The sequence below is a fragment of the Mugil cephalus genome, chromosome 7 (genome assembly GCF_022458985.1).
Source record: "Mugil cephalus isolate CIBA_MC_2020 chromosome 7, CIBA_Mcephalus_1.1, whole genome shotgun sequence".
NCBI lineage: Eukaryota > Metazoa > Chordata > Actinopteri > Mugiliformes > Mugilidae > Mugil > Mugil cephalus.
Window position 1 is genome coordinate 12,622,662 of NC_061776.1, and position 22,405 is coordinate 12,645,066.

The window sequence follows — 22,405 nt, forward strand, 5'->3', positions numbered from 1 at the left end:
GTCATGGGACAAGCAAACCTACCATGTCCAGGCTCTGCTACTTTCTGCTCCCTCCCCTCTACATGTCATAGTTAAATTTTGTGCCTCCACGCTCCTTAATTTGCAACCAAACTGCTGCTTAACTTATAATTACCACCACAGCCTACAGTATAGGAGCAAGAGACAGAAAAAAGGAAGTCACGCAGAAAAAAAATAAATGAATAAAAACATGCCCCAAATCACAGAGATGGTGAGGGAGTTGCACTGATAGAGGACCTCTGAGTTTGGAAAAATTATGGCAGCCTCTTCGCTACGGACATGGACGACTCACACGGGATTACAATCACGGTCGAACTCTGTAATTGCTACAATTTACTAGGATCCCCAGGTGATACTGGTACTGTGTGAAAATGTGAGTTATGAAAAATGAGTTATCAAATAACCCTAGAATAGAACTTAGAGAGCCCGTGTAAGGTTGTGCATTTTAAAAGTGAGTTTGCGTTCGTTAGAACACAGCTTCTCTGACCAGATGTCTGAGCCAAGCCACAGATATCACACAGCGCTGACGCCACCCTGGCAACAGCCTCTTTACATCCCCCCGAGCAATCAAAGGTCACATCTCAAAATTCATAACAAGTTTTTACCCAGTGGCAATAAGCGAGCTAAATACTCAACACTGCGTGACAAAAAACAACACTGCGTCGAGTCGTTGTGTGTGAGTGATAATCATTGTACTGCGTGCAACGACAATCAAGGCATTCTGGTTCTGACTCAGGCAAGAGGCATCATAAATGATACTTGGGGAATAGGTGGTCAAAATAATCAGTGTTGGCGAGAAACTGATAGTTTAATGATTAATTCAATATAATTCAGCACTAAATATTCATTGGTTTGGGCTAAATTTGACTTTAATTTTCCACAATGCTCCAAGGTTAAACCTTCCAGATTTAACCTGATGATGACTCTGACCTACGCTGGCACCCTGCCTTTGTTGTGTTTTGACATCAGTGGTGACTACTGGGTTGTGTCAGTGTAATTTCCTGAGCAACACAATGAGAGGAGGTGGTTTTGGGGCAATTTTCAGGGAAGAATGGAATGATGACGTTGCTAGGAGACCCTGACATCAGCATTTTATCCCAAAAATCATGCAGTAGCCCCCATTCATTCAGACTCACTGTGCGTGTGTGTGTGTGTGTGTGTGTGTGTGAGGCTCTCCTCTCCCCACTGCATCAGTGTGTCCTTGCTCTCGTTCGTGCTATAAAGCCGCCAGCATCTCGTTCAGTTTGCTCTCTGCCGTTTCTGCTGGAGCATAAATTCAGCTCCGCTCTGCCTGGAGGATGAACACTGAACACTGAAGCTTGTTTTTTTTTTTTTTCTTCTTCTTCTTCTTCTTTTGTTTGTATGTAAAGCATTTTGTCAGGCAGTTGTGTCAAGGTTATAGAATAAGCACTGCCTCTGGTGCTTATCTGCATCTTCTTCAAATCAAGCACTCTACGCGAACACCTGGACGACACTATGGAGAAGCACCGCGGTGGGACTCAATGAAGGAAAAGCAAGTACGGAGAAGAGGACTGTTTACCTGTGGGTATTTGGTCCTTATAGAAGACATCTGTCTGCTTCTCAGCATACACTCTGCTCCGTGTCAGCAAATCACCCGGGCTCTCTCTGGGCTTGCCTATCTCGCAAATCAAAAGCGCTGCCTTCTTTAGAGCTCGGAGGGGGCAGTTTTTCATTCAGTCTGCTCAAAAGAAAAGAAACAACCACTGCTCTCTTGTTCACCTCTGCTTTCTTTCACTCCTCCATTTCTTTTCTTAAGCAGCTTTCCTTCTGAAATCTTTCTCCTCACTCTTCCTTCCCCACATTTTCCCCTCTTCCACTTTCAACTACCCATCTTTCGCTCCTCTGCCCTAAGCCGAACACTGCGCGCACACACTACTGCACACTCTCTCCTCTAACTGCCATCTCTTCCCCCTCACCCGTTACCACCGCCGTCGAAAAAATGCACTCCTCCGAGGAGCCGTGGAACTCCAGCGAGCACGTCTGGGTCAACGGATCCGAAGCCAACTTCTCTCTGGGACGGAGACGCGTGGACGAGGAGAAGGAGGAGGAAGAAGGAGGTCAGCATCCCTTCCTCACAGACGCCTGGCTGGTCCCGCTCTTCTTCTCGCTCATCATGCTGGTCGGACTCGTGGGCAACTCTCTGGTCATTTACGTCATCTCCAAACACAGGCAGATGAGGACGGCGACCAACTTCTACATAGGTGAGCGAAATAAACCGCCGCCAGCAAGTTACGAGCGGAAAAGCTGATTAAAATACAGGACGTGTGCGGAATAGTGAGGTGGGAATGTGTTATTATTATTTGATGTCTCTTTTATCTTTGCCGTTATACTCAATTGCATACCAGTAGAAAGCTCATCGCAATTCCACTCCTCTTCCATTAGTACACAGCTACAGGCACGGATGCCTCTGTTGATCACAGGTTTCACTTTTGCCATTATTGAGAGCGACAGATGCTCAGGTGTGTCCAGAACTGCTGATGAGTGCAAACTACGTCTACCTTAAGTGAAGAAAATCTCATTAAACATTCATGATAATACCTGCGTAGGGTGCAGGTGGGATCCTCGCTGCATGCAATTTGGGATCACTTGCTCAAGGCTTAAAACTTGCTCGTTTGTGCTTATTGGAAAATCCTTTTTGCAGATCATGCTGGGCGGATTCGTGATATTAAAGCAGCTGCTTAAGAAAAAGGAAAGGAAAGTTTAATCTCTCCAGTGCTTCACGCTGTTCTCAGAGTTTCTCTTCCGCAGTGCTTCGTTTTAGCTTTTTTTGCTTTTTACCGATGCGTCAATCGATCCACCTCAGCCAGGTGATGCTTATATGAAAACACGTCTGTAGATTTTATCTGGAAGATTGCATTCACTTTCTGTGTGTCAAAGGAGGCCGCGCAGGATCAGTCGTGCTCATTTCTCCTCCGGTATTCACGGCACACACGCTCGAAGCCTGGGTGATTGATTTTTGCTGTTAAAGCAGAGCCGACAAGTCAGGTGTCACTCAAGGGGAACTGCGAATCGTTCGATTAACTGAGGTTGAGTCCACCCCCGCCTCAACAACAACAGCAACAAAATCCACAATTTTAAAAAAGCAGAACACGTGGGTTCATACGTACAAATTGGCTTATCGTGCGTCGAGCCGCGCAGCTGTGTGACTCGAAATATTCGTGTTTGCACGTGCACTGTGGATGTGACGAGAATCTGATCTTGGATAGCACATCCCAGGGCCACAGCAGTGCTTGATATTCAGCAACATTTGATTAGATCCTGCACCATCTGCCTATCCTCTCAACGTAATGGCCCAGCGACTATAGCATGATTAGATCAGCTGGTAAAATAAATAGGAAACAGCGCGTGGCAAATTTGACTGGCGATTAAACGTAAGTAAGGCGAAGGACCATCAAGTTCACTGCTGCAGCCATGGCTCAGTGTGAATTTAAACATTTTTAATGTAGTTATAATCATCTGTATCTGTGTGTGTGTGTAGGTGTAGGTTCTGCTGGCAAACAACCAGCAGTCTGGGTGTTTGATTTTCCTTCTCCACAGCTCATCGTCGTCGCCAAGTAAACACGTTTTCATTCTGAAGCAGTAGTGCTTGAGTGCTACTCAGTCAGCACCTGACATCAGACTTGTGTTTCACGCCTGTTGGTCACAGTTCCCAAATGGAGAAAAATGAGATCCTCAAGTTGAAATTTAATGACACTTACATACACCTATGGCTGAACATGGATCATCTCTCTGTAATGAGCTCGCTGTCACACGTTTGGCATTTTGAATTTACTAAATGCTGTGATAGAAAACTCCTCCGTAGCCCCGTAGACAGTCAGGATTTAGGATTGGTTTAGCATCTAATTCAGGAATAATTACTCATATTGTGGTGCAGAACTGATCCCATTACTGATGGTTTAACCAATCACATTACAGGTGGTTTAATCAGATTATCGCACCTTTGTCCTCTTTGCATCCGTGCGCTAATGAGCACAACCTTAATCGGGTTGCCCATAACAACCAGTCAACCGCAGCCCCTAAGTAGTTTGGATGCGGTCCGGGACTGCAGCTAATCGTTTTCATTTGCAAATAATATATCAGTTACTTTCCAGATGCATTGTTCTGTGCAAGTTGAATAAAAATGCCCATTTGACTTTATCCAATACCCACTTTTTTGTAAACTATAAATATTAAGATAAAATACAAATTGTATCACATGTTTCTATAATTATACACATCACACCAGCTTAGATACAGACACCACACTGCACTGCAGGCTGCACGGTGCACATATCCTTCACTGAATGCTGTTTTCCCTCCCTGCGCAGCAAACCTGGCAGCCACCGACATCATCTTCTTGGTGTGCTGCGTCCCATTCACCGCCACCCTCTATCCTCTCCCTGGATGGATCTTTGGCAACTTCATGTGCAAATTTGTTGCCTTCCTGCAGCAGGTAAGCCCATGAATCACTCTAATCCATCTCAGTCGGCATCATCGTATGCCTCGGCTCAGAGAAATGTGCTTCCACGCTGAAGTGCTGTGTCGCTGTGCATCTACAGATTTTACTAATCACATGCCCTCCCACAAGAGCAGCAGCACCAACTCGTCTGGATGTGGAAAACGTCTTTACAATCCCCCGAAATGGTGTGTTCTCACAAAAGTACAATTCGGATGTTGACTCTTTTATATCCAGTTTCTTAAAGAGACTTTTGTGTGAGAAGGTTCAACTCAGCGGCTTAAAGGTAACACCTGTGGAGATGTGTCAAACACAGCTGGCAGCTGGTTCACCAAGAGGATGACTCCAAGTAATAAAGAAAAAAGGATAAAGTATAAAGAGAAAAATAACTGTTGACTGAGAATAATACTGTACACTGCAACAAGATGCATAAAGACACTTACAGTCAGTGCTGTTACATGTAATTTATATGTAGTGTGGCACCATATGACCCAGGAGTTAACACCCTCAAGAATAAAAGGCTCATTAGACAGCAGAGGTTTCTGACCTTGTCACATCGAGATCCTTTAAAGCAACATAATGTTTATTGTTGTGAAGTAATTACAGTAAGAATTAGCTTTTTAGATGCAAAGCGCGGAGCTTGTTCAGAGAGTCATTGTCTCCCTGTGGAGGTCGTAAGTGTTCGACAGCACGGTGGCCAAGAGAGCTCAATGCACCGCAGCCTGAGAAAGCACACGCTAATAACCAATCCACCAGCAAATTAAAAAATCACTGTCATCCATCTGGCAACAGGAGCAATGCCTGTGAACACAGAAACGCCTGGGAGTGGTATTCAGCAGAAACACAAGTTGGTTTCCTGTTTATTATTTTTATTTTAACAGTAATTTTTGCTTGATGGCTGCCAATTTAAATTAAAGTGACCATTTTTTCTCTAATGTGTAATCCACAAATTCTTCATAATGTCATAGACAGCTTCAAACCAATGTTATCTAAATAATGTTCAAACCCTCCACCTTTTTAGTGATTTTTTTAGTTATTTTTTTACATCTAGATAATAGAAGTAGTTTATCTTTTTTATCCCTTACGAACTTCTGGGTGTGAAAGTTACTATTAATGTAATAGACAACTAGAGTAACAATAGCACAACTTTGCAAAATGAGTTGTGCTTTTTGTCAAACTGGCAGCTAATAAGGAAAATGCTTATTAAAAAATAATTCACCAGTAGCAAAGGTCAACAACTCCAAAAGTCATAAAGCTTTGAAACAAAACAACTTTATTTATCTCTGAGGGGCAATTAGGAGGGCCAAGAGCGCTACATGAAATTAAAGAGCAAGAGAAGAAATACACAACGGTGAGTGAGTGGGTGGGCAAAAGCAGCATATTGTGTGTAATATGTGTATTGTTTTGAACAACAAGTGTGTCTCGTCCCAGTGTCTCGTTCGAGTTTTTGTAGCGCGTTACTGTTTTCGGTTGTGTTGCGAGGATCTGCAGTTCACCTGTTGTCTAACGGACTATTCAATCTCCTTATAGCTCTAGATTGCTCTCTACCAACACCTGAGGGACATATCTGGAATTTTAAAACCTCAATGCTCCACCGCAACTGCAACTAATTTCCAGATATGTCTGCCTATTGTTTGGTGCTGGGCTGATAAAAGATAAAAGACATTAAAGCAGGACAACAGCAACAGATGAAACCAAATTTAAAGAGGAACAAAACGTAGCTATTATCTACAGTGCTAGCCGCTCCGCGGTTATGAGTCTAACTTCCGCAGGCAATTTGCAAAGTGTTTATTTCAGTGACCTGCACTCTGACAGGCCGATACTGCCTCTGTTGTGCCCGTGTCAAGAAAGCAAGCAGAGAGGGGCTTCTCCCTGCAGAATCTAATTACAGGAAAGATATGAAGGTCTGCTGGAGGAGGAGGAGGAGGAGGAGGAGGAAGAGGAGGAGGAGAACATCACATGGTTTATGCGCAACGCAAGCTGTAAAGAGACACTGGAGATGTTAAGATATGCAGCACAGCCGAGGACACTGCAACAGTGAAAAATAAAACTGGGCTACATCTGATATGAAGTCAGTGTAAGGATTAAAAAAAGGGCATTGTTTAATTTTGAGGACTTGCTCAGTAGTTACGATGCGATTTGTAACGGTTTACTAAATAAAAACGGCTGATTTAAGGTCCTTGTTATATTTTTATCAAGCTGTTCACTATATTAACATTGGTAAATCATGTATGTTTGTGTTGTGTTTGCTTTAGGCTATATATTTGTCCAATATATATGTGTATATAATATATACACTGCCCATTTTTTTAAAAAAAAAAATTTCCCTAGGGCAAAAAAAAATATGTAAAATATCTTGGGCTATGGGCGTTAGGTTCGTTCACCACACTCTGGTGTTGCTTAAAGGCTGAAGGATCAACATCTGAATGCTCCACACAAATTAGCATACCACACTGTTGTACAACGAGTCTGCTTAAGGGCTACAAGTAGCACCTAGAAACCAAACCGACACTCATCTGATCCCATTATCCACTGGTAATCTCCCTGGTCCGAACAGGAAATTGGAAATGCGGTGACCCCAAAAGTTGAATGTCCATGCACGCAATCCCGGTTCAACCTCTTTCTGTGGGCTTTTGTATGCGCAAAACACCACATAACACAATTCACCACCTTGTGTGTGTGTGTGTTTTTTTTTTTTTTCTTTTTGTACTGAAAAATGGGCATTTCAGGTGTGTCGTCACTCCCAGCTCTGACTTCCACAGCGAATGAACCGCTCCCTATTGTAGCACAAAATGAGGATGAATCCTGAGGCCACTCAATAAGACTGTAGGGATGCTCCAGATCTGCAAATAAAACTGCATTAAATGTGTAGTGTGTGACAACCAGCAGGCAGGATGTCAGCCACGCTATCTTGCTGCTCACTGTAATTACACACACCAAGACTGTCATTAAGGGTCTAAAAGGAGTGGTGGGTTAGCACTACTGCTGTTTAATTAATGAGCAATTTGTCAATGTAGAAAAAAATCTAGAGCAGAACTTGCCCTGGAAGTAAAGTAAGACGTATTTTTCCTTCACAAAAACTGAGCATGTCAAAAACGTGCGCTGAATATAATTAATTTTCCATTTCCCTTCGAGATTAGTTTACCTCGTGGTGTAACTCATTGGCCATGAAGGGACCAAGAGGGAGATAATCTGTCAGGCTCATAAAAAACATTTCAGAGTGCAGAGTGACTCAATGTGCACGGACATTTGGGCATGAAAGCGTTTAGATGTCAGTCAGAGATGTGAGCTAAGAACACAGGGAGAGAGCCTAAAAGCGGATTTAATTAAAAACAGAAACGTGACTTTGTTTACGCGTACGAACGCGACGTGGACTCATCAAAAAGACGACTCGGAGCAGTGAAAGCGTCTTCTCCAGACAAAGCACGTGTCTGTCAAAAAGGCCTGTTTTTCTCTCTGTTCTCAACCATTTTCTCTGTCCTTTGTCATGCGAAGCTTGCATGTACTTGAGAGAGCGGTTATTAGGTTTTTAATGATTATAATGAGATACGAAGACTGACCACTTTTCTCCTTTCTGTTCCATAGTAAAAGGGATTTTAGCCTGAGTAGTGTCTCAAAATTTCTATGAAAACAACAACCACCGTATTATGAGATTATTAGATTCTGTGAAAGGTCTAATCAATACTTATTTATGTCCTGCATCAGAAACATGACATCACCTTCTTCAGTTGTTGAATGGAAACATCATGCCGCTCCATTTTCATGCTACATTCACTGTCGCTGTTGAAGTGCTGCTAAAGCTCTCGTCATCCATCGAGAAATATTATGTTACACACGAGGTAATGCCACATTAGCCGCCACCCTCCACTGACTTGCAGTCTTACTGTTAGGAAGTCAAACTAATACTCAGATTTACTGCGCCATCGCACAGCAACAGCAGTTGGTTGTCACATTCAAGCATCATATATATTCGATTTTTTCGATGAAAAAGCATCAACTGCAACATGCAACCTCTGCATGATTTTTTGTTTTTTACCCTAGAACGTATTTAAAAAAAAAATAAAAAAACTTGTTTCATGCTATAATTACCCTGGCTGGGAAGCTCAGTCTCTGCGCAAAAATAATTGCATGAAATGGATTGAGCCTCGGTGGAAATTAGACTGGCATACTAGCACGTTAGCATGATTAGATTCTCATGCTTGAGAGATGTAGGGATGTAGCTGCACAGGCACCATGTCGGTAAAACTGGGATCACCTGTTTGTCTTTTCCCGTGTTTCTAATGCAGGCTGTGATTGTTACGAGTCAAATAAAGGCTACGTGAAGGGAATTAAAGACTCTTTGAGTCTTTTAAATGACACACATCTGACATGCCGGGCATACTCAGGAGCATGTTCTGATGAGCAATGACACTCCTTGATGGCAGCCGGATGCACACAAAAACTCCAAAAATATGAAAAACAGCACAAGGTGTTGACCTTGCCTCCAGATTCACTAGATCCCAAACTGATAAAGTATCTGTGGGATGCACTGGAACAAGCCTGAGATGGACATTAACAATAGTCTGTTGCGAGACACCACAGGACACCTTCAGAAGGACCATGTCCATTCTCTGATGAGTCACGACTCTTTTGGAGGCACAAATATCAGCAAGGTGGTCATAATGTTATGCTTCTTCTTCTCCTTTTATTCTCGTCTTTTCCCTTCAGGGGTCGCCACAGTGAATCATCTGCTTCCATCTCGCCCTATCCTATCTCTGTGTTACATATCTGCTTACGTCACCCTGAAACAATTGGTTTGAGAGGCGTACAAGAGTGTTACCAAGACAACCAGAGCCGGGAACGTCCTGAAACGATTAACTACAAACCCAATTAGTGGGTTAACATGCGGATGTGGCTAAAATCATCTCCACTGTTGACGCTTACTTGTAATTTCCACTTAAATGAATGTGTGCGTAGCCCACTGACACCTTCCATCACAACATGACCAGAGGAACGTAAACCCGATGGGTGAGTGACAGAAAACGGAGACAACAAGTGAAGCAGAAGCTGCTTTTAATCGATTCCAGGTAAAAGGTCACAGGCTTCTATTTAAATTGCACTGAGTGGGATGAAGGTGTGAAACATGTGACAACATATACTGTATTACCTGGAGTGAAGAGCAAAACGAACACTTTTTATTTCTTCTCCTCGCCCTTCGACCTTCCATCAAATTAATACATGACAGTGAACGCTGACTTTTACAGCTTCTCCTCGGCTCAGAGCGTCAGTACAGATGGTGCTTCTGCTTTCTTTGTGCTTCTGTAGTACGGCTAGCATGTGTGACCCTCGTTTCCATATTCTAATGGACTTAATTGGAATATGTGACAATTTCTGAGAAATGAAGAGGCAAGACGCTCCTCACTAACCTATGTCAGTATTTACGAAGAGATGCAAACACATTAAGCAGGTAGAAAAATCCCATAAAAAAAAAAACAGGCAACCTGGTCTCTCAATATTTAATGTTACTGTCTGAATAAATCAGCTATATGATATAATTTTCAGTAAGTGTAACAGATCAAAAGAAAGTCTTACAAACGGCCACTATTTATTATTCTCTCTGTTTATTTATTCTGTTTGATTTTTTTTTCAAGTTTAATGAGAATCGCACTTCAGGCTGATTTAAATGAGAGCTCCAGGCAATACATCTTAAACTGTCGACCTCTCTTGATGACTATGTTTCTGTCCGATTTGATAACAGTTAACAATCAGTACAATGAATTGATCAACACACGTTAGCAGGGATCAGCTTATGGCTGCTGGATGCCAGATACTTGGAGAACAGTTAAAATGTCCTTTACCAACAAAAGTGACCAGTCACTTTCTCTGTCCAGTCTTTACTGGATGCAGAATCTGTACAGCATGAGAGGAAAGAGAGAATAACTGATTACCTTAAAGGTACGATGCAGAGTTTTTCTCCTCTCTTTCTTTTCTGGCAAAGAAAACAATTACAGTATATGCCAACAGTCTACAGTCCCATTTATATTTGTCCCTGTGAACAACAAGTTATTTTTTTCCTTGAAGCATCACAAACTTTTGTGGTATGCTTCCTGTTCCACGTCCTTATTCCTGACCAGAAAAGAGGCGGTCAATTCATAGAACCTCGGTTACATTAGTGACTCCACAACAGTGTCTGTTGCTTTAGTCTACAACGCTTTAATCTGTACGGTTGCTCCATTCTTCATGTACTGGATCTAACAGAGGCTTCATGTATGAAAACACCAGTAGGCACTTTAATCCTTCCCAGAAGCTATTTTCTCTTGATTCTTTATACTCAATTAATCCACAGATCCGCTCATGAAACTTCCCACAGGCCAGTGTGATATCGGTCGTATTCAGATTTTCTGACTGACCACAACTAAATATTCAATATCATGATGGACAAAAACAGTTGAAGCACAACTTGGAAAAACTAAAATCAGCCCATAATTTAGTTTACTAAATGTTTGGTATATCCACTCATAACCTCAGAGGACAACAGATTCAAAGACATTACCATCACCATACTAGTGGAACTGCAACATCGTACTAGGGCTGGGCAGTATACCGGTTCATACAGAATACTGCTGTTTTTTTCTGTTATGATGTCAATTTATCAAATACTGGTGTATTTGATTTTTGAATGCTGCAAATGGTACGCGTGGTACGACTACGTTATCTGCGTGGCGTGATGAAGATGGAGAGGTCCGAAAAATAAAGTAGCAGAACACGAGAAGACTTGTGTCAAAAAAAAGGTGCAGTGGTGGTTGTTTTTTTTTTTGTTTGTTTGTTTTTTAGGGTGACCAGACGTCCCTGATTTCTGGGGACAGTCCCCGTTTTTGATCACCTGTCTCCCAAGTCAAGCTGTCGCTGAAAATATAACGAATTTTAGCCTATTGTGAATGGAAAAAAAAATTAAAAATTTTGGGTGATGTTTGGGTTTTGCATATTTCAACCTGATCATCAGAGGACTGTATTCATGAAGCAGCACATGTTAGTCTCTCATTTACGGATAAAAGTGTGCTTTAAAGTGTGAATTACTTAACAGAATTCATCACTTTTACATTCCAAGCCTTTGACTACGGAAAAAAAATATTAAGAAAAGAGATTATCTTGTTACAGAATACACTGATACAAATGTATTCTCTCTGTAATGTCCAACCCTTTCTCTTTCAAATAGATACTATATCAACAAATGCAGATAATAAGGCGGTGTGATCTTAGTGCACCAGGCGTCTTATCAATGATAGTGATGGTGGTTTCCATTTCCTTGGCATCCTCAACACTGAACTCATCACGACCCCTTTCTGTCTCTCTCTCTCATCGCGTCCTTTGAAAGCATGATGTGGTGCTCCAAACCTCTGGAGGGTAATGGGTCGCGGCAGATAGGAGGTGGAGAAAGAAAGAGGCAGATGCATAGACTGAAGAGGGGCAAAATTAGATCTTATTTGTGAAAGAGGCACACGGAGGAACTTCTGACCTCTCATTTTCTACCCTGGCTGGTGACCACATGACTGGTTTGTGATGTACAGTATTTTAAGTGGGCATAATAGGTTCAAGAAGAGGAAGAGATGTGTCGTGCTGCTCAGGCCACGTGTAGATGTGTAAGAAAAACATCAGAAGAGACTTTCTACTGTAGGACAGGATGATTATGTGGGTGAAATTATTTGTATTTTATCAGAGGAAGCATGGGAGGGACTGACTCAATATTATTAGGGTCAAGGCAACGTCCCAAAGGCTTGTGTTCGAGTTAAAAAATTTTGCTGTGCAGCTCAAACTCTCCGTGTGTACACAAACATTTCTACTGCAACACTAATTCTGCTTTAATTAGCCTTCTCCTCACGAGCTGGAAATCAAGCATTCAACCCTATTAACAATGAAATTGGATTATTTGTTCAAATGCAAATGAGTATTTTTTATCGCAAACGCAGCCTCCCCTCCGTTTCCCGTCTTCCTCTACGTTTCCCCTCTCGCTCATTGTCGTCATCCCACATTGCTCCACGGTTCAAAGGCTCATTAGCAAAACTTCTGGGAGTGTGGAGAAGAGAGAAGAGAGAGAGTCTGGAATAAAGGAAACGCAACCAGTTTGAACTTATTTATAAGGGGCAATTATCTAAAACTAGTTTTTGTGATGAGTTTATTTGAAATATTCCCCAAAAAACAGCTTTCAGAGGTTTTTTTTTTTTAATCTCATAAAAACAAAGCGTTAGTAGCTTTGACTTTGTAACATGCTAAATAATCAGACATTTTCAAAGGGAGTGGATCTGTGACACTAGTGTTTGATTGAGGGCTCTATTTCCGTGCTGCTGCATTGTGTGAAAATACAATTAGCACCAGTGAACGTTCCTGTATTACATTCATGTCTTTGTCTTTACCACTTGGTATCTGATGTGATGTGAGAATTGATATTTGTTTGTGAGTGGATGCCCCTTGTAATTTTCTTTTACTCAACTGTCTACATGTCAGCGGTAGCTAGCAGCTAAACTTATGCTGAAAAGCTCAAACTGGACTTATGATCAAACACTAGCGAGTCGACAGCTATGCTAACACTGCCAAACATCTAACAAGTGCAGACACAGCCAGTTTACTAATCCAATCGCAAGATAACCAGCTTGGCACCTAGGCACCTTATCAACGATCAACAAGGTTTATCTACTGTGGGTTTTATGACCTGAAATTCCCTCTGCCTCTGTTATTCTGTCCATAATGGAAAACTACAGAACGAGCTTTTTCTTCAAAACCAAATCAGACAGAGCCAGAACAGGAGTTTAGGACAAAAAAGAGGAGCAATTCAAAGCTTTTCAAAGCTGTTATGTTACAGATAAAATGGTGCATACTCTAATGCTGATTCAAGTCAGTGTTCTCATTGCCCCAGATAACACTACTTATTAATAAAGGTCGACACATGTCAAATATTACCTATATTTGACACTTTTTGTTCATCACTGTCCTATAGTAACAATATACACTGATCAGCGACCTGGACCAGACCAAACCAGACACCCCCACCTCACAGCAATGACACTCGCTGATGGCAACAGATAATTCCCAGCAGGATTCAGCCTGACACAGACACGCAACGGTTTAGAAACAACTCAACAAAAAACATGAAGAACAGCACATCACTACATCTAGATATATTCCCTTTACAAAACTGTATTAGTGCTACACAATGCAACAGTGAGAGTGAAACTGTCTGAAAACAGACAATGCAAGGACCTTGAATCAATCCTAACTATCATCTCAGGCCCAGCCGTCACGTTTTCAAAACGTTTTACTACTTCGTGTCACTTTGACACTTACTGTATCTGTGAACGACACATGACATGTGGCAAGAGTTCAATAAGAAGAGAGCCCTGCCCCAGTTTCTACTTCTGAGGAAATTCTTCGCTGGTCCCTTCTCTGATGTTGTCGGCCGTCATTTCAGTGACAAATCAAAGCAACTGTCCTTCACCCCACTCAACTCCCATTTTCATCAGTCTTGTCACTGAACAGCTCATTAAGCTTCTTCAACATCACACCTGTGCAGAGCAAGGCGACCGGCGCTATTCATCAAGTAACGATGTATACTTTCAGGTATATCATCTTGTAACTTTAAATCCTGTGAATATTTGAAATATCTAGTTTGGTTGCCTTTTATCCATTTTTCTTTTTTTTGTTATGGTTATTTTTTTTTTGCTATGTTGGAGATCTTTTTCCTCCCAGGTCTTCTTTTGTTGTTGGTGGGGAGTGCATCTTTTTTTTCGCGGGGGTGATGTTCAAAGGCACAGATGGTGCAGACCCAGAACGGGGCCGCCTAAAGCTACCAGCCCCAGTTGGCAAGTTGACTCAGTATGAGCTTTATTTTTTTTGTTTGTCTACTTTTTGTTTCACGGGTTCACACTTTTATTTGGTGAACCATTTGGAACTTGACGTTCTCTTCATAAACCCTGATGGCTTGTATGCCTTTAAGTGCTATGTGACGCAACCATGCAAGACTTGTTGTGGGAGATATGCAGGTGTGAAGCCAATCTGCTGTAAATATCTGAGTGCGAAAACTCCCAAAACATGTTTTAATGTCTTTTTTTTAGGTGACAGTGCAAGCGACCTGCATAACCCTGACTGCTATGAGTGGGGACCGCTGTTACGTGACGGTCTACCCTCTGAAATCTCTTCGCCACCGTACCCCGAAAGTAGCCATGATCGTCAGCGTCTGCATCTGGATTGGTAACTTGTGTCATTCTCAAGCTTTTTTAAGTTAATTCGCACCAAATAATTTAAACCAAAATTCATACAATAGGTAAAGATTTGGGATTTGCACGGCGTGAGCTAACACAATCATCCTCCTGCCCAGGCTCCTTCATCCTGTCCACGCCGATTTTAATGTACCAGCGCATAGAGGAGGGCTACTGGTATGGGCCAAGGCAATACTGCATGGAGAGGTTTCCCTCTAAGACGCATGAGAGGGCGTTCATCCTCTACCAGTTCATTGCTGCCTACCTGCTGCCCGTGCTCACTATTACTTTCTGCTACACTCTGATGGTGAAGAGGGTCGGCCAGCCCACCGTGGAACCCGTAGACAACAATTACCAGGTATAGACACAATCGGCTGTATTCGCTTGATTTAATACCGAAAGTTAAAAATATCATCTTTTCTTTTTTCTTCTATTTCATGGCTGCACGATTTCTGTCTTTGAAAATGTGATTTGACGTCCCTTCCTTTAAAAGAGCCGGCAATTAGTTGTTTAAAGAACGGTGGAGCCTGAACTGACAATTCTACAGAGACATGTTACCAGAGTCTGCAGTACTGTTTAAAGCTACTTAGCTAATGGCTGAAAAGACAGGAGAAGACAATGCACAGTTTAGATCTGAAATAACTGTGTATAGAGTGAATGGAAAAACAAATTGATTTGAAAATACATCATCTCAGCCATCTTGCCAGATGGTTTGTTACTCAGTCAATTGGTCTTTGGAAACTGGTAAAGGAGAGCACAAAAAATGGGGTGCAGATGACTGAGTGAACCATCTGTCTATCGCTGTCTGCCACGGCTTCTACCAATCAGATACAGACACAGGAAACTAAACTTAATAAGCCACAGTTATAGACAGTTCCATCCAATTTAAAGTAATTTTTGCCCAAAATAACCAACAATCAGAGGAACCTGAATGATACGACATCTGAACAGAAAAAAGCAAACAGCATTTTTTTCGACTGAAACTCAAACTATTTTCATCCACGATTCTTGTGACACGAGAGTATTTGTTTCCATCTCTCATTTTAGTTTCATGTATATATAGTGTTTGGTGTTTGTGCTTCTCGTAGCCCTTTGTACAGTCTCGAGATTATTCTGCGCCCAGGATCTGCCCCACAGGCACTCACAAATTTTATGAGTTTTGAGTTTTGAAAGCCAGCAAACAACCTTTGTTTGGCAAGTCGCTCATGAATGGCATTCTAAGGAGTCGTCACAGCTCAAAAATAATGCCTCACAGGAAGCTGACTGCTCCGAAGTAGAAGGGCAGAAACACAAAGCTCAATAGCAGCTAACACAACAGTGTTCAGTGTCTGTGTTATCAATGCAAACGCTTTTCTTAAAACAGCTCCTCTCACTTCCTCCTCCTCAGGTCAACCTCTTGTCCGAGAGAACAATCAGCATAAGGAGCAAAGTCTCCAAGATGGTGGTCGTGATCGTCCTCCTCTTCGCCGTCTGCTGGGGTCCCATCCAGATCTTCGTCCTTTTCCAGTCTTTCTATCCCAACTACCAGCCCAACTACGCCACGTACAAGATCAAGACGTGGGCCAACTGCATGTCCTACGCCAACTCCTCCGTCAACCCCATCGTTTATGGCTTCATGGGAGCCAGCTTTCAAAAGTCCTTCAGGAAAACCTTCCCCTTCCTGTTCAAGCACAAAGTCAGAGACAGCAGCATGGCTTCAAGGACTGCCAACGCTGAGATCAAGTTTGTTGCCGCGGAGGAAGGCAACAATAATAACGCCGTGAACTGATTCTCACCATTGACGTTAAGGAGGAATGAGGCTGTTCGTATAATTCGTACAATAATGATGAATGCCTGTCTAAGCTTATTGAGTAGATGTCTGAATAGAGCAAATGGCTGGTTTCAAAGGGACAGAATATGTTTGGCTGGACTTTTTTATTTATGTTAATGAATTCAACTGATTAACAAACTGATGTGGGGGGGAACAGACACATAATACAGATGAGTACAAACAGTGTTTGGCACAATATGTTACCTGTTCCACTGCCAAAGCCAGCCACTGTTGGGGCATAACGTCATCACTGAGCTGTCAAACACCACGGACCAATGACAGAAGACAGAAGTCATGCATCTGATGACGGAGGAGGAAAATCTGGCCTGAAAGCTGCAGGCTGCAGGAGTCCTGAAATGTTTTGCATTTGGACTGATGACGATAATATGGATAACACATGAGGATACCAGCAGTTTTCAGAAACGCCCGAACAATGAACGTACAGTGTGAATGAATTCAAAGCTCAAAATGTGCTTTTTTTTTATGTGGTCGACATTTGTTTCTTCGCTGTGGGAAAAGACCATAATTCAACTAGGGACATTTTCTGTGTTTGTCATTCAGATTCATTTTAAAGGAATAGTTTGACATTTTGGAAAGTTACTTTCTTTCTATGGAGCAAAGCTTGGTTTATATTTGCACAACAAATCTGCACCTATGTTGCAGCCCGGAGGAGGACCTTTGCAATTGTGATAATACACACAGTCACTGTAATTACACCACCTGAACGCTAGGCGGTGGTGTGATTCCTGTACCAGCAGAGCCATATATTAGACAGAGTCTGGCCAACTAGGGAATGGACCGTCTGAGCTATTGATGATTGGTTCTGAGCGGGTCATGTCTTTCCTGAGCACCATGTTGGATACATCTAACCAATATTAACCCATAGAGAAGTTGCAATAACGGAGAACGAAAGTGGATTAAAGGTTAATGTTAATGTGTACCTTGATCTTAAAAACACCCAACACCTCTTTACAAATGAAGTTTGAAGCTAACCAAGCCTCATGCTAACCTTATGCTAGCCCTATGCTAGCTAGTTATCTGGGCTTAGAAAAATAGCAGCTACCATCATATATACTGTGAAACCCACATGTGCATGTAATTTATGTCCATGTAGACAGACATTGCCTCGGTTAGCCTGCTAATGTCATAATGATAATACTAAATAACAGTAAGACTAGTTTAATTTTCTCTATTTCTGAGTATTCATAATTTTTCTGAGTAATTTCAAGCTTTTAACGTTGATGGATGAACACGGAGTCTGAAGGGAAGGTAAACACAGCTCCATGACTGATGAGGCGATTGGGCTACAAATCATTTTACAGGCTCATTTAAGATATTTAAAGTAAGTAGACGCTTGGATATTTCAGTGACGACCTTTTACATATTGACAGACGCTGGCAGTATCATTTATAAGCCTGTTAATGGTGAAAATAAGACATTTATTCCAACATAGTACATCCACCCGTGGGGTTTCACTGTAGAATCTTCCCTCTGATGTATCTAACATGATTTGGCCTGACTCTCTCTAATATCTGTGTACCAGCATGTTGAGTTTCATTGTGTAATTTAAGCAGTGCTGTACAGCCACTGAACCAACTTGAAAGGGTGTATTTTGGGGAGAAACATAGACAGCGGTTGTAGTCTACCTCACTGCGATGCATGCCAACATTTCCTGGGTCACGCACATCTGGCTATGGTGGAGAGCACAGTTACGCAAACAAAACGGTCTCAAGTCTGAACGCTGAAGATAGGACATCGAATAGGAGATATGGGCAGGTTTGCTCCCTGTAAAGTTAAAAATGACAATTCTTATGCTCAATAGTTATCCCATATCTTGTTGTTAAATGATGCCTCATGAGATTCACTGGACCGTCGTCATTACACCAGATTTATAAAGGCTATTTACAGTTTCTTCGCAGTCTTTAATCACAAAACCATCCGGAGAAAATTCAAGATAGAAGCAAATTTATTGTATGTATTGTGAGGATGTGTCAAGGTAATATTTACCTCCAGTAATATATTGGATTACTGAATAGTGTGAAACAGGATGTTTTTGTTTTTTGCCAAAAAAAAAAAAATGTTAAGCATCTGTCAACCCATGAGCTCATGGTGACACATTGCACAGTGAGTTGAAAGTTGAACAAAAAGGCAGCACCCAGCTGAATGCAAGATTGATGCCAAATGTGATGAGTGTCAACTGGCCAAAGCCGAGGTTAAGACCAGTGAAGCATCAATAGTGTTTACCTTTCTCTTGTGTCCCATGTACAAACATTCACAGCTTTTCACATGCACTCTCAACCAGTACGACCAGGTGTTGTTTACTCAAATCAGTTGTCACATCTTCTCCGAGAAACAGTCTTGTGCGAGCCTGTCGGGCGGACTACGTTTCCAAATGGTGGCGGTGACCCGTGTGGCCTGTGCTCTGCGGCGAGAGAGCCTTTTTTAATGTGGAACATGTTCAGGGAGCAGCTGTCTGGCAACAGAAATGCAATCTATCATTGTTAATAAGTCTACAAAGCATCTGTCAGCTCTCTGCTGTCTGGATGCAGCGCCTTTCAGCCCCCCCATCCCACACAGCAACATTCAAAATCAGCACTCCCAATTACAATCTATAGAGAGGCTGCTGATCCAATTTTCATTTCAAGTGTAGATGTTGTAGGACTTTCTGTTACCAGGGCTACATTTAAACGACAACAAAGTGTCTTGAAAGGAAAACCTAAGTGCTTCTGGCTGCCATAATTAGTCATAAAAAAAGAAAAGGGACAAAGATTAGGACAAATCAATGGTTACATTAAGCATCTTAATGTAATGGACCAAGTCCATTAGTAGATACTTATTATGCGTAGACTTGAATACAGTTGGACGTACGTTCTATACATTTAGCTGAAAAAAGCACTTGACTTTCCCATTTATTAAAATAATTTGAGCTGCTCCATTTTCAGCAGGAATCATCTTAATGCTGTAAAAAGACGACCAACAGACACTCATGTGTCATCAGCAAAATTCAGAGTCATGAATAAATGACGTGAAGTGCATTGTAAAGCCATTTATTATAACAGAGTTCTCCTTAAAAAAAAAAAAACATCTTAAGATAATTAAACGCTAATGGATGCTTATTGCTTTTTAATATATGCTAATTGTGGATTTTTTTCATCTTCTCTGAAGCAATGTGCGTTACTGTGCAAACGTTTAAAGCACTAATGGGGTTCACATAAAAAAAAAATAAATAAAAAAATGAAAAGTGAAAATGGCAAACGGCTCGACTGCCGTGGTGATAACATTATAATTTCTCAGGGTTATGTACCATCGCATCTGCTAGCGAGTTCATGTCACATGTTTTCAACAGAGATTTTTGGAAGAATCACTTTAAATGTAAATGATCATCTGATTGGTGCCAACCGTGCTTTATGCTTCAAACACTGTAGAAAAATGTACGGTAGCCATGTAGAGTCTGCACAATTTCATCTCAGCTGGGTTAATGCTTGACCTTTGCACTGGAGTCATCCTGGGCCAATGTTTTTCTTCATTGCTGCTCATTAAACCAAACCAAACCAAACAATGGTCTCGTCTCCTTAGTGGTTGGTTTCTTACTGAGTAAATTATTACCAAGTAAATAAAATATGTTTTTCTGCTGTAGAGATGGGAGGCCAATCATATTAATAGTGTGCTGGCTCACTGATCTGCTGACTGTGGTCATGGCACTATTAAAGGAGAACTTTAAGGGTAAAATATTATACTAATAGTGTAAGAGAAGCGATTTTGTTTAAGAAGAAGGCAACACTAAAATACACGAAAGACATAAAGCAAAAAAGCTGGAAATTTCCCTGTCAGTTCAGCTGCATTTGACCTTCGGGTGTCGCGTGCAGTTGGACTATAAAGGAAAGGTTTATCTACAAAGGTCAGGGATCGACGCGAAAATCACAGAAAGACAAATGTGTGCGTGTGTGTATTTTGTTTTTTTGTTAAGCGTGGCATAAGAACAAAAAGAACAAGCTCCAGAAATGCAACAATAACGGTGAGTCACCTTTCCCGAAACAGCAGATCTGCCCACGCTGTGCGCTCTTGTGATGATCTTGAGTAGGAATAATGGATCTAAAACAGTAGCACCGACAAACACTAGAGCAGCACAGGCAGCTTTTAGATCATCCAGTGACAGTTGGGGTTAAATAAAAGCCGGAGGAAACGGCGAGCAGTCAGAGCGTGGGCGGCCTGATTCGCTGGAAAGGTCTGAACCAGTAACACAGAGGTCACAGGATAATCACATCTTGAATAGTCTCCTTTGTGACACATCTATTATGTCCTTACCCTGTGTAAACGTCTATGTTTAATAATGACTTATGCACATCTGAGGTCATTTTTTTTTTTTTTTAGCTCAAGGTTCAACATTGTTAAACCCTTTACACTGCATACACCAATCAGGCATAACATTATGACCATCTTCCTGATATTGTGCAGGTCTCCCTTGTGACTCCAAAACAGTCTTGTGGTGTCTGGCAAGGAGTGTCATTGCTATGGGGTGGGGGGGGGTTTCTGGTCTGGTCTGGTCTAGGTCTGGGTGGGTGGTACATGTCTAAGTAACATCCTCATGAATGCCAGGTCCAAAAGTTTCCCAGCAGAACATATTACTGTTACAAGATGGTCAATGATATTTACTTCACCTGTCTGGTCTTAATGTTATGGCTGATTGGTGTACACTTTCCATTATAGGACTTTGATGAATTAAACCCTATATTTGACCCCGACTGGTTTGTTTGTTGTTGTTACCAGGATGTAACCATGCATTTACGTAAGGTACCGTTCAGACCTGATTACCTGAGGAATCTGATCACATGCACAACACAAATTAAACAACTGACTATTAATTCCGTCATTTAAAATCGTCAGGGCGCAGATTAATGACTACATTAATAATTGGCTCCAAAATTTGTGTCATCTGCCCAACTCTTGTGACACATATGTTTTGAAACGCACACAACAAAGCGTGCTGTCTGTGGTGGATACAGTGGTAATGATCCATTAAGACAGCACCTGTTAGAGTTTTCTAGTATTCTCAAACTGCGTTGGTGTTTGCTTAACATACAGAGCGTGAAATTATGATCGCACCTCGAGACGAACTTAAAAAGTCAGTTGTGAACAAAGTGTTTTTTGGCTGGTTCCTTGTGATTGAATCACCGAGGAGGCTTTCAAGTGACCTGACCATGAACAATCCCCTTAATAAGGCGGTATTAGAACTGTCAGGAAAGACAAGATTGACGTCACTGTTGAACCTTCCCCTGCTTAGATGAAGACTTAAGCTTCCACAACGCCTTTGGTAACCTGCGGTAATTGGTCTAAAAGTTTGTACGTTTTCTGTAACCGCTTGCCCTCTAGAGCAGAGGTAACCGATGCGGTGCCCGCAGGGGCAGGTGCAGTGTAGGTACCAGATCTGCTTGGCTGAGTATCCGGCACTTGTACATGACGCCAACTTATAGCTTCGGCCTGTATGTTCGGCTTCATCCGCTCGGAGTGCGAAGTCGGTTCGTGGTTAGACAACACGAGTTTAATTTATTTTTCGCAATATGTTTGGAAGACACCCGGACCCTCGATAAAGTTTTTGATTTAGAATTCTTAATTTTCCATAAAACATAAAAATTTGATGACAGCATAAAAGCACAAAAAAATAGAGTAATAAAATGTCAAAATAATTCAAGTTCAATCCATTCATTTGTACAGTAGGTGCACAAACATTCAAGAAGTTTTATCCTGAAAAACACTAAATAAAAATATGGCTTTTATCAATGTACCCAAAGAATTAAAGGACAAAACAAAAGTTGCTCTGCTTCGATAGCAACCGCTATCTGCTAACTGCTAACCGCTTCTTCCTGTTGTCCAACCAATTATAAAACATCGAGA

At 41.7% G+C, this 22,405-nt stretch overlaps 1 protein-coding gene across 1 annotated transcript; it reads left to right on the forward strand.

Moving 5' to 3' along the window:
• Positions 1–1,287: 1,287 nt before the first annotated feature.
• Positions 1,288–20,928, forward strand: kiss1ra (KISS1 receptor a). The gene is made up of 5 exons (XM_047588496.1): positions 1,288–2,240; positions 4,347–4,471; positions 14,560–14,695; positions 14,823–15,061; positions 16,091–20,928. Exons 1-5 carry the CDS (start codon positions 1,979–1,981, stop codon positions 16,469–16,471), a joined length of 1,143 nt encoding a protein of 380 aa, XP_047444452.1. The 5' UTR covers positions 1,288–1,978; the 3' UTR covers positions 16,472–20,928.
• The last annotated feature ends 1,477 nt before the right edge of the window (positions 20,929–22,405 follow it).